Here is a 12,657-nt window from a genome sequence, read left to right as displayed (position 1 = left end):
CCGTTTCAGCCAGCTGCCATAGGATGATGGATTAGATGTTACTAATGTAACTGTTAGCACAGAACAAAGTAATCCTGGGAAGCGAGGAAGGTTTGCTTTAGCACTGTTGCACACTGGCAGTCAGATAGTCTTCTCTGAAAACACTTGCATACCCATTCCTTCCTTGTAAGTGGCATACAGGGACAACACAACTTTTCTTCAGAACTTTTGTCATCTTTGAAAGTGAATTCAGTAGCACACACTTGCTGAGATTAAGTTTTCATCTTTAAAAGGGTAAGCTATCTTGTCCCTAATGCACTTCACACTGAGACAAAGAGCAATTGTATTCAGAATTCCTCACCTAGTTGTGAGCCACCTTCCCCCTTCCCTCATCAGCAGGGTTTCAAAGCTAGCCTAAAATAATTTTAGGTCCAGGGCTTCAAGCCCTGATGTTGACAACTGTCTTGACATTAGGAGATGCTATTCTGCAATAATCTGTTTTAGATAGCAATAAAATCACTTTAAAAGGTCATAGTTAAGTGACTTCAGTTCACACTCACCAGAATAGAGCCCCATGGATTCCAGAGAGCTTTGGGCTGATCCCAGCACTGTCTTACATCCTTCAGCTTACCAGTGGGCTAAGCCAGAGCACCATCTCTTCAAGAATGTGAACGCAGAGTTTTAAGTTAGTAAATATGAACAGTTTCAGTCAAAAAAAAGACACCAATGCATCTGTAATTAAGAACCTTCTTAGAGAGGACTGCTGAAACTCCAACTCTGCTCTCAAGCTGCATTTTTTCATTTCTCTCATCTCACTGGAATATACTGCATACATTTGGGGCAATTTACTGTAGGAAAAGTTCTCCACAAAGTTAATTCTGAAGGCTATTTTACAGTTGGAATATGTCAGCTCTTTTAAAGTACACTGCCTGAACAAAGATGGTTATACCATGTCAGTCATCTTCCCTCTTGAAATTTGCATGCACCTAAGGAAGCTTCATTACCACTTAAAACATGACACAACATTCAAGACTGTAAACATGAAAATACTTCATACTGTATTTTCAGTTCAGTAACAACTCAGATGAATTTCAGAACAAAATTAGTGTCTTATCAATAGCACAAAGTAGATTTTTAAAGTCCTTTATTAATCTGAATATAAAAAGACAGAAATTGCCTACGATATAGGACAAAGCTCTTGCTTCATGAGGAAACAAAATTTTCTTTACAAAGTGAAAAAATAAATACCCTCTTAGAGTAAGGTTTATATGCTAATGTGTCATAAAAAAGTAGAGTTTTAATATTTTGACAAAATGTCTGTGCAAAGAAACAGATGCATAAACACACATTACTGCTACATTAAGGCAATATGAAAAGTATAGTCAGAAAATTTCAGTAAAGTGACAGTGTACTTTTCTAGCTTTGATTAAGCCAGTATTGCACCCAAACATGGTCTCTAGTTCCCTCTGTACCCTGGAGAATACACTAGGAAACCAGAGCCCAAAATGCCCAAGTAGGGGGGTGGAGATTAAAAACATTTTAGCAGGAAATGACCTACCCAATAAAGATGTTAACTGAAGAAAGCATTTAAAATTATACACAACCCTTATTTTAGAAATTAATGGTACATGTTTAATAGTTTAAAATCAGTCTCCAAAAATAAAGTCAACTTAAAGGGCAGCTGACTGCAGCTCCTGAGATCACCAGCCAAGTTGGATGTGGGAAACCTGGGAGCACCTTGCCCATTGAGAGCTGTGAAGGAAGTCCCAGAACAGTGCTTCCACAGGCCAGCCAGAAGACTTTGCTGACCCACCCTCAACACTCAGATTAACTTGTCCTACCCTTCCAAAGCTCTTCTCTCAGAATTGTTTTCTATTTAATAGAATTCAGAGTTAAATGCAGCTGCTTGATGAAGCCTTGTAACTTTAGTTTAAGAACCAATTTTTTTTTTAAAAGAAGTTCTCTCCTCTTTAAAGCAGTTTACTAAAAGCAGAAACTATGAGCCATACTAAACTGATACTGTAAAAGCTAGTCTTACTATTAAAATAAATGGAATGACTGTACTAAAAAGGATTTAGAGAGTGTAAAACAAAAGGCTGCATTGCTCCCGCTGGGTATATCAATATGTGGACACCACATTTCTCCAGGGTTACCTAGCTTTGTGGCAACACTGCCATGCTACAAACTTATGCATCATTCTCCTTTTAAGTAAAATGAATTGATTACACTTCTGGTCTCAAAAGATGTCCCAAACCATTTTGGACATGCTGAACAAAGAATATTCTATGTTTAAAAAAGCAGTATTTTTTGCTTGTGATCGTAGATAGGTGCCAGAGTGATTGCCTTCTTCACAATCAATGGTTGCATTTCATATTAGTGCAGTTTAAAAAGTACATGATGGGTTTTAAAGTGTATACGTAGATCATATCACAGTCAGATTGAGAAGACTGGTGTGGGTTGGCAAGTACACATGCTGGACATGCTCTACACGAGATCTGCAAACAGGACACAACTGGAAAGGAAAAACATTAGGAAATTAGTTTACTTCATATTTTGAGAGTCTCTACACTTATTGGAGACTTCCTTCCATTTGCACAATAACAAAGCACTTTTCCATAATCTCCATATTTAAAACAGGGTATTGTGAGAAATATGCAGCTAATCCTTACCCTCACCGCAAGTTAAACTAGCACAGCTAAAACTTACCTTTAAAACACATCTTCTAAACACAATGTTCTTTGGAATTAGTTTACAACAAAATTTTAAAAATAAGTTTTACTGGAATATCAACATAAACATATTAATCCATGACTGTTAAGTATACAGAAACCCAAAACTTCCACATATTTGGTAACTCATATCTTAATGGCATTGCAATTACCTGTAATTGGGCAGCACAGGGCTTGCAGCATACTGTGTGGCCACAGGGACAAAAGGTTGAATTTATTTCTTCTTCACAACACACCATACAAAGCATGGACTCCTTTAGCTTCCGCAACTTCTCTTGCAGAGCTTTCGTTTGCTGGCAGCTAAGACCCTCACAATTGTCACAGTTCATGCTACTTTCCGAAGACTTAAGGGGGGAACTTGGTGGGGTTTGGTCACTTCTTGAAACAAGATCCACAATGCCAGCATTATAAAGAGCTCGCCTTGCATGATCATAAACTTCTTTTGATGTTCTTTTAATGTCAAAGACGTATTTTTTACCAAGGTTAATGTTTTCATTCAGGAATAGAGATGCTAGGTGGCCCTTTAAGTCTCGACTATACTGCATCATGACAGCACTGGTGACAGTGTCACACCTATAAAACAATAGGACAAATGCAAACTTGGTTAGTTAATACCAATAAACCTATCCCTACAATAATTTGTTCCCAAAGTTGAAGTAACAGCACTGAAAGTAAATGGAGCAGTCTGAGGTAATATTTAAGATCTTGAATGTTGTTTGCATGACAACTCTACTTTGAAAAGTACAAAATGGAAAAGTGACAGTTATTTTACATCTTCAAGACTGTGACATGTCTAGTAAAATGGAGTCGGCCTATGGAAGGGACTTAAGGCATTATGCTAACTAACAGCCAACACTTGCTTAATCTACAGTTCAGCTTGGCAACACCTCTTCACATGGTAATTTCCAAACACTGCATTAAAGAATTCCAATTAATAGTCTTTGGCATACCACCTCTTTTAGACAGGCTCTCAAAAAATTTTAGCATGGAGTCAAATAACGTCTTTAACCAAATTTCCACTCAGTACGTTATATACTCATATTATATCATCTGAAGGGAACCAGTGAGAATGCAGTATAGACAAATTAAGGCATTTGTATTTGCCACTGGGTATTTCAGCTACCCTAACCATGCTTGTCACATACTTCGGTGATACAGTTAAATCTGCAGAAGCCTACTGAGGCCTATCACTTCTCTGGACAACATAGGAAAGAAGACACAAACACAGAACATAAGGACTACAGCGTCACAGGGCCTAAGGTCCAAGATCTAAGCTTATGGCCAAATGCCATTGCCTAACTAAAATTCTGCTTAAATTAAAATCAGAAACGACAAAGGACAGCAGAAGTTACAAGCAGAGACAAAGATCAAAGTTAAGACTGTTTAAGAAGTTATATAATGATTTAATAGCCTGGAAAAAAGTATGAAGAGTGCAAAACAGCAGTGCAAGGGCATATAATTACAGAGCAGAACAAGACATGCTTAACATCAGGCTCACAAAATAAGCAGTGGTTAGCTGCTGATTAGCTGCAGTGGTTAGTAAGGCAACTAGTTGTTGTTAATTGCCATAACTGTATTAAAATGATGTTAATTTGAGAAGCTGGACAGGTCTTTGCATAGTGTATGTACTTTCCTCTGCTTTAAGTACAATTCTTCTTACAAAGTAATTGAAACTGATACATGGTAGTTAATTTCAAGAAAACACCACTAAGCATCTTTGACAGTTCTACTGATCAGTATTGGACCTCACAGTAGGAATGAAAAGGGGTTCTAAAAAAAATCAGCCATCAACAAATGATTATAGCACCCCTACCTCAAAGAACATCAAAGAACAATAGGATAAAGACAATGGATAGCTGCTGGCATGAAAAAAAATCCTGGGCATGTGAGCAAGGACAGGGGAATTGTAGGAAGATTTAAATACATGGGAGGGGAAGGTGGCATACAGGTAACTTCTAGCAGTTGGAGGAACCAAATAAAGGAGAAACAAGGAGTACACAGGCAAGAGCTACACCTACATATTCTGAAGGACAGAATTTTTTATCCTTTGCTCTCTCATCCTCCCTTTTACACAGGGACAAAACCCATATGTATTGTTTATGAAGTATCAAAGAACACAGTAAGTTTATATTCTGAAGTGCTGTTATTTGTAGTGGTAACTGAAAAAATTTTGCTTACTTGTCTTGTACTCCCACCCCACAAGATGGAAAGCAGCAAAAACCTGTTCAGTTTCTGGACTTAAGAAAGTAGAAGCTGCAAACACAATGAAATTTTGCAGAGAATTTCTGAAGTGCAGTCAGACTGCTGGCCACTTAAGCACTTAATTCAAATACTGTGGAGAAGACCAGCAGCAGTTCACTCTAGCGGCAATACTGACCTGTAAAATGCATGTGTCTCTGTAATTGCTCTATAGAGTCCACTTGCTGCCCTTGTACTGATCATCTTAAACAAGAGAACTACACTATTACCGGACTCCTTGGTAACAGTCAGATATACATTCTTCCCAGACTGAGTTGCCATCTGAACAACCGGATAAGCAATCCTATAAATGAATATAAAGAACGAAAGGTTATTTAGCTTTTAATAAGGGCATTTTCCACAAGCTACTACAGTGCACTTCTATCAGACATTACAGTGATCTCTGACTGTTGTCTGTAATGATGGATTGAACATGCCACCTCAAAGATACATGTAAAAATCAAGAGTATTAAGGCCAGTTGTCATCTGGATTATAAGCAGGTAGTGTCCTCAGACCTTATGTCCCAATAGCTCTTTTTAGTAATTCATAGAGCAGTTTTGTAGATTTATGTAAAAATTAGAGGCATACTCAGTACTTCTGAAAAATGGAAGATGAAAATGGTTCCACAAAACACATACCTGTTGATAGGACTGAAGTCATCTTTACAGATGGATATGCCTTCAGGTCCAACACCAATAAGGAGTTTTTGCCCTTCACTATCTCTCACTGAATGCCACTCTACCCCATAGTTCTCCAGCGTTGTAACAATCTGTAGAACCTGGTATTCAGCAGAAGCTTGACTTAAACCTTCTAGTTCCTTGTGCTTTGCAATAATGCTGTTGATAAAAAGATGAAGGATAGGTGAAATAACTTAAGTATGCACTGTTACTGTCAGCAACTTGTTTTAACATGGGTTTTTAGATGACCTAGTTAAACAGATTATTAAATGCTCCTGACCTGCCTTATCTGGCTATAGATTTCCAGTAATCATGAACTGGAAGTGAAAATTACCAAAACATCCTGAGAATGTTCAGGACACAATACTGTGCATTTGCTTAGAAATGAGAAAGCTACATGTAATCAAGGCTTTCCAACTAACAGCCCGCCCCACACCCAACATATTTACCTCAACAACCACTAAGGTCATAACTAAAAAAGTCTACAGAAAAGCATGACACACTGAAAGTTTCTTGATATTCAGGAATCAAGCTATGAAGGTGTTTCAGGAATCCTGTTTACTTCTCAGTGTAAGGGTACTAAGCCACATAAATTCTTGTTACTTTCTTTCACAACTGTAGGTCTAAGACATACTCGCAATTTGATTACCCTGCTCCAAGTATTTAGATACCTGTATTTCCCCAAGTACTAGAGTTCAACAGCTTTTGCTCAAAATAATAAAATACTCATAAGCAAACTTAAAAATGAACTGAAATCAGAATATTAAACATTCAGGTTGTGTTTTGATCTCCAAAGCTACCCAAGCTATTTTTTTTTTAACACCACAAGATACACTATAGCATCAGCAATTAAGGGCACAACAATTTTATGCTTTTGGTCTCCAAAAAGGAGGTTATATCACTGTGTTCTTTTTACCTCTCCAAAATGGTAGTGGTGAGCTCTTTTGCACACAACTCTTCATAATTGTACTTGGCAGTGTTCTGGTTATAATCTCCAAACTTCATCTGTGCCAACAATGCACTAAGTTCAATTGCATGCTCTGAAGAACACTGAAGATTACCAGCGAGAAGATCTTCTTTTATATGCAAGAAAAACATATGCCTGCAATGGAATCAGAAATGTTCGCTTACAGAAAATGTTAAAAGATGTTTGTAATCAAGATATGTATCAAATAACATCTCGGATATGTTTGGTAACCATTAGTTTGGTAATCAAGAATTTTCAATTAATGTACCAAATAGAGAAAGTCTGGCACAAGAGAAAGAAAAGGGACTCCATCTTATTACTCACTTACACTTAAAGATGAGGCTACAACTGAACATGGTATCTAAAAGCACTATTAAAAGAAATGAGCACTTCAACATCATGTTCTTAAGAACTGATTTAACTCCTAAGGCCACTTAGTAATTTCAATTTAGTGAGTGAAATATCAATGAAATGTATTTGGATTAGTTTCTTAGGCTTCAATTTCTTTGGTTGCCATTTACAAGTTATTCTGCATTTCAGAAAAGCAAATTTGTGAAGACCAGCCCAAACCAGCATACACACATCTATCAAGCAACAGGAGAAGTCACACTTTCTCTACACAGCTGAAATGCCTCTGCCACCACAGTCAAAGGTAAGATGGTGCTTTTTGCCAGTGACATGATTAACAGAATAACTTGGAACATCTGAAAAGGCATTGTGGAATAAAATACAAAAACTACTGTGTAAGCACATTTGTCAGACCAACCTTTACACTTGGGATCAAGGCAGGTTTGACAACTAGCTGGAAAACTCAAAGCTGCTCTTAATTATCTAATAGGTCAGTTAATTAGAAAAATCAAAATTTCCACCAACACTAACAGCAGCCTGCTAATTTCCCCTATAGTCTACCTTAACTGCTATAAATTCATCCTTATCTCCCCTCAGGGAAGACAATAAAAATTTATTAGCATTTGTTCTTAAGACTCAACACATTTATGGAAACCAGATGCAGAAGTAGTTACATATCACTGAAAAAAATCTTTCAAGAAATGAAGCCTAGTATGCACAGGGATGTGTCTTAGCTTCCATAGTAATAGACATTTACATTTTTCTTTTCCAAAATTAAGTGTAATGTACTTTTCTTAAGAATCTGTATTGAACCACTCATCTCAAGTTGGAGATGCTAGTAAGTGATTAGCTTTCCTTCCAACAGGAATTTTGGGTAATATCTTATGTATAGCCTGTTGTAGCACTCTACAACTCCATTGCAGAAAAGGGCAAATAAGCCTACTTTTTCAGCACTATGAATTATTACATAACTTAGAAAATTTGTGTTCATTCTTAGCTCCAGTACAGTAAATGCTGCAGCTAAGAAAATACTGGCCCATAAGATGCCCCATATCCAGAACTTCTGCAATCAGGGAAAAATAGGTATTAAATTACCCCATAAGCTGCCCTACAATCCATTTCCTGCAACAAATCACAGCTCCAACACCTCCCTTTGCAAGCAGTTTGAGGCATGCTAGAGCTTCATTGCAGTTGTGACAAAGGTGCTTAATTGCATCATTCTGATGTCTAGACATCAATCTACACTTCAGTAGTTCTAGTGGGTGTCTGGTGGAAGCCAATATCCTTGCTCTGTGCAGGATACAAGTTTCAGTGGCAAGAGGACCAGAGCTTCAAACAGTACAGCTGTCCCCATTGTTAGCAAGTTATTCCTTGTTTAGGATTTTTTTGAGCAAGTCCCAAACCTCTGCTCCAATCCCTTTCTCCTACCTTGCTAATTCATAACTCTTTTGGCTTGGGCCACAGAAAGGCATATCGGTGGCTTTTAAAATGCATTGGTTGTACATACTCCTATTGTTGGGGCTCAGTTCATAAATCCAGACAAAGTATTTGATGAATTACTAAAACACTATGGCTGAAACAAATCCAAATAGTAGGCATTTCCCTAATTCCAATCAACATTTCATAAAATAAATGGCTTTTCATGCACTTTTGATCCTCTATTCAGAACAGGTTTTCCAGTCATTATAACTGTGTACTAATTACACATACAGTATTTCAAAGAAATATCTTACAATTTTATTCTCATCAGCTGAAGCATGTTTACAACTACCACACCTAAATGTTTTTATCTTCAGTTTATTTTATGCATACAACAGCACTGACTACACAGGGAAAAGTCAGTCTTCTCCCCTTGGTGGGAAGGCCTTATTGACATCAAGAGGGGAGCTGAAAAACAAAAGATTGCTCCTGCAAATACAGATGCATTACAGAAACAACTACAGCAGAAGCACAGCTTGTCACATTCCAATAATAAAAAGCCAGTAATGGCATAGGTAGACAAGTTTAATGTACAATGTGAAATAGCATCACATCAGCTAATGTACAGTAGCTTCCCATAACCAGCTCCTATCACATCAGGGAAAACATCTAAGCTACTTTGCACTTTTCTGATAAAGGGGACAAAGGTATGGCATGTATAAAGGACAGTTATTGCAAAGTAACTAGAACTATGCAAGTTCATGTCTGGGCTTACACTATGGTAAGCTATTTTGCTGAGTCAGAGAAAACAGACAAACACCTGTATTTAACAGTCCCTCTCAAAGTCATTGGTCTACACCTAAAGAACCCATTGCTGGTCCAAGCCCATTGCCTACACTGCACCCATAATAGATCGGAAACTAGTTAACATAGGGCCTGTCAGTGAAATGAGTTTTTGAATGACAGTGAATGACTTCATACTGATCTGCTACAGCAGCTGCCCTGAACCAAAGTTCAAGTAGCAAATTCACTGTTTTTTTTATTTTGAGTCCTTAAGTGTGTTTGAGGAAGGATAAGCACCTAGAAATTGAAAGATAGTGAGGGTTGCAAACATTTTAGACATCTGGAAAAGTGATTCTGATTAGTGCAGATTCTGATTAGCCCATCCAGCCTAAGATTGCACTTCCCCAAAGTTATACTAATATCCATTGCAAAATCATCCCTCTTCAAGGTTCAAAACTTGACACCAGCCAAAATCTGATTACAAAAGCAGACTTCTTTTCCCTTCACGCAAAACTAAAAAAGGTCTTTTGATCTTAAAACAAAAAGGCAAAAGAATGTGCTTTTATTGCTGAGTACAGTCAAGCAAAACGAAAGCATTAGAAGCCTTGAGGCAGTTCCTTATCTAATTCTGCCAAGTCTAAAGGACCCAACAGATCATCCATAGAAAACGTGGCCATATTACAGATTCTATTAGTTACCAGAAAGTATTTATGTAAGTTTTTGTAAATTATATTGTGACCTTATCACTTAATAGCACTAAATCCACTGTCCCTCCTCTCTCTAGGAATATCTAGATACAATGAAAAAATTGTTAAAGCTTTTCCGACCTCTGAAGATACTCAGATTGTGCAGTAAAAGTGTACTCAGTTTTTCCAAGGAATTATTTCAGTGTATTTTATGCTTAATGGAATTTTCACCAAGCAAGTTTTCAAACAATGAGCTGTTTTAAATCTAAGAACTGAACTGTCTCTAACTAAAGTCCTCTAAAGGTTACATTCACAACACCACTAGTAGAATGTCTAAGTTTAAGCACTATATAAGAAACTAATTGGTTTTGTTTCTGCATTATTCACCACTTCAGTTATACATGACACATTAACTGTTACAGACTTGACAAGTAACTCAAGTCAGACAAAAGTATGTTTCCTACCCCACCCACCTCAATATTCTCTTGGCACATTCTGCAGCTTTGTTACTACTCTTGCCAAAGTTCCATTTCACCTTTAAATCTTCATAGAAAACAAGTCTTCACAACTCTGAACTTTAGCAACCAATTATTGTGGCTCCTAGTCATCTTAACATCTGCCAGACATGTTGGGACATTGAACAACTAGTGGCAGCTTTAAGAACAAACAGAACTTTCCATTGCACTTGTAGCTCAAGTTCTACACATGACAGCATTAGTACAAAAGACAGTCTATACAACATAGACCAGCCCTAGTTTCGCCCCCATACCTCATGCTAGCTAGATATTCCTGTATATTCAATTACGGAACGTTTTCTTTGAGTTTAGTAGTTGAAAACAGTACATAGAAATACTGATTAGAGGACAAAACATCCAAGTTTGCCAAAGCTATACTTCATTAGTCACTGCCCCGGCAGAATTTCTTCCCTTCCAAAAAAAGAAAAAGCAGTTTTAGAATTAGAACAGGATCACATGCTTTCTTCAAGCACTAGTTACACTGATGATTTTATATTCATTTTGTATCCTTATTTTTCCCCCAGTGCTTTTTATACAATTTAAATTCTATGTGCATATTAAAATGGTCAGTAAAGTCAAATGTACAGTGTGATTAATGTATTTTAGTTGCACATAAATAATTTGATACAAATGTAGGAAGAGTGGGGCTGCAAGAAGATTTCAGCAGATAGCCCATTTCAGAATAAACTACAGCTACCAAAGTCACAAACCTAGATATCATATCAATTGCTTTTTGCCTCCCTCCGAAGCAATTTTTGCAGGCTGACTATACTGAAGAGCACTACCAGAAACGTGTCAGTATTTCATCACAATGAAATCCCTACAGGAGGCAAATCACCTAGTTAAGTGTTCATACAACTGAACTGGCAATAACAACCCCACCAAATAAGTACTATGAAAAGTGTAGAATATACATAACACAAGATTAATTTATCTTTAACTCATTGAAGACAATTATGTGCACTAGGAATCAAAGTTCTGCACCGAAAACTTTGTTTCTACTACTTTAAGCAAGCAAAGGAAAACAGGGCAAATAGAAATCTGAAGACAATATTAAAAGCTTTTAAGCTCTAGACTTAGCTGTCAGTGGAAAAAGTGAAAACCACCAATCCTTTACCAATAAAAAGTATCTGTATATGACTAATGACTCCTAAGCTAGAAGTATGGCCAAAAGAACCCTTTCTCTTGCCAGACTACTGGCAAGAATCTTAGCATAAGTCCCAAGGAACTGTTTGTTCTCTTTGGGGTATGACACTCCTTACCACAGGGTAAGGCTCTTTCCTACTGTGAAGCAAATTTACAACTCTGCAGTCTAAAGGAATCAAAATTAAGAGGCATAATCGTTCTCCCTAAAAATATATTGACAAAGATCTATAGACTATTATTCTGTTTTTAAAAGCATATATAAGGCCACTCCATTTGAACAAGCAAAGCCATTGCAGATACAGTTATGTTCCTCAGTATCTTTGTTCTTATTTGCTCTCGGCAGAGTGGGTGAAAGGTTACCAACTGCAATTCAACTCTGATTTAGACAAACAGACCCATTAAACTCACCCTGGTGTCTATTACAGCAGACTGCTTTATTGCATTGTAACAAATACCATGACACTGCTGCACTGGGTAGCCAATGCTATAGGATAATAGGATGGTTTTTTCTGATTTTCTAAGTATCTAACTGCTCAAAATATTCAACAAGCCAGTTCTTAATTTTAACTAATTCATGAATACAACTGGATAACACCGCAAAAACAATGTACTTAGTCAATAAAATTCAGATACTGGCAAACATCACACAGAATTTTTGACAGCTTCCAAAACAATAACTGCCTATCTCAAGTCTGGCAAAACACAGCTCTTTTGAATGCTTCATGAGATTGTGTGGCTTGTTAGAATCCAACACACTGTTTTAAATTGTCATGGCTTACATAGGTATATTTGATTTTCGGTCATATTACACAAGACAAATAACTTTGCCCGTTTTGAAGTACATCTGGGTAAATCGTACGTTGCTCAACAAACGATTCACTTCAAAATAGTTTCTACCGTTGTGCGACTTTATCCTGCCAGACTTAAAGCCGTTGTTCTCCCGGAGGACCGTTTGGCACAATTCGCTTCTCACGCGGCCCGGCAAACACGCTCGTCGTTAAGGTGGATGCAAGCGGCAAGACCTCCCTGCCCCATCACGTCTCACAAAGAAAGCTTTTAAGCCCGAGCAGCAGCAGCGGCACTGCCCGCCCCGAGACAAGACGAGGTGCAGGCCGATCGGGAACAGAGCTCCTCGGGCCGCGTCCCAGCGCCGCAGCCGCCCGTTCGCC

At 37.7% G+C, this 12,657-nt stretch overlaps 1 protein-coding gene across 2 annotated transcripts in view; it reads right to left on the bottom strand.

Moving 5' to 3' along the window:
• Positions 1 to 1,110: 1,110 nt before the first annotated feature.
• Positions 1,111 to 12,657, bottom strand: part of MYLIP (myosin regulatory light chain interacting protein) — a 15,728-nt gene continuing 4,181 nt past the window's right edge. The window contains exons 3-7 of one of the 2 annotated variants that reach the window (XM_010573177.1): positions 6,541 to 6,726; positions 5,586 to 5,783; positions 5,086 to 5,250; positions 2,861 to 3,281; positions 1,111 to 2,491 (exon numbers count right to left, since the gene is read on the bottom strand). In XM_010573177.1, the coding sequence (XP_010571479.1) occupies positions 2,402 to 2,491; positions 2,861 to 3,281; positions 5,086 to 5,250; positions 5,586 to 5,783; positions 6,541 to 6,726 (1,060 nt within the window). In that variant the 3' untranslated portion in view covers positions 1,111 to 2,401. The remainder of the gene's footprint in view (positions 2,492 to 2,860; positions 3,282 to 5,085; positions 5,251 to 5,585; positions 5,784 to 6,540; positions 6,727 to 12,657) is intronic. The other variant, XM_010573178.1, reaches the window with a different exon arrangement.

Source organism: Haliaeetus leucocephalus, unplaced genomic scaffold (genome assembly GCF_000737465.1).
Source record: "Haliaeetus leucocephalus isolate CR32 unplaced genomic scaffold, Haliaeetus_leucocephalus-4.0 Scaffold373, whole genome shotgun sequence".
Taxonomy (NCBI): domain Eukaryota; kingdom Metazoa; phylum Chordata; class Aves; order Accipitriformes; family Accipitridae; genus Haliaeetus; species Haliaeetus leucocephalus.
Note: the sequence above shows the minus strand (reverse complement) of the source record. Positions and strands in the feature narration are given on the sequence as shown.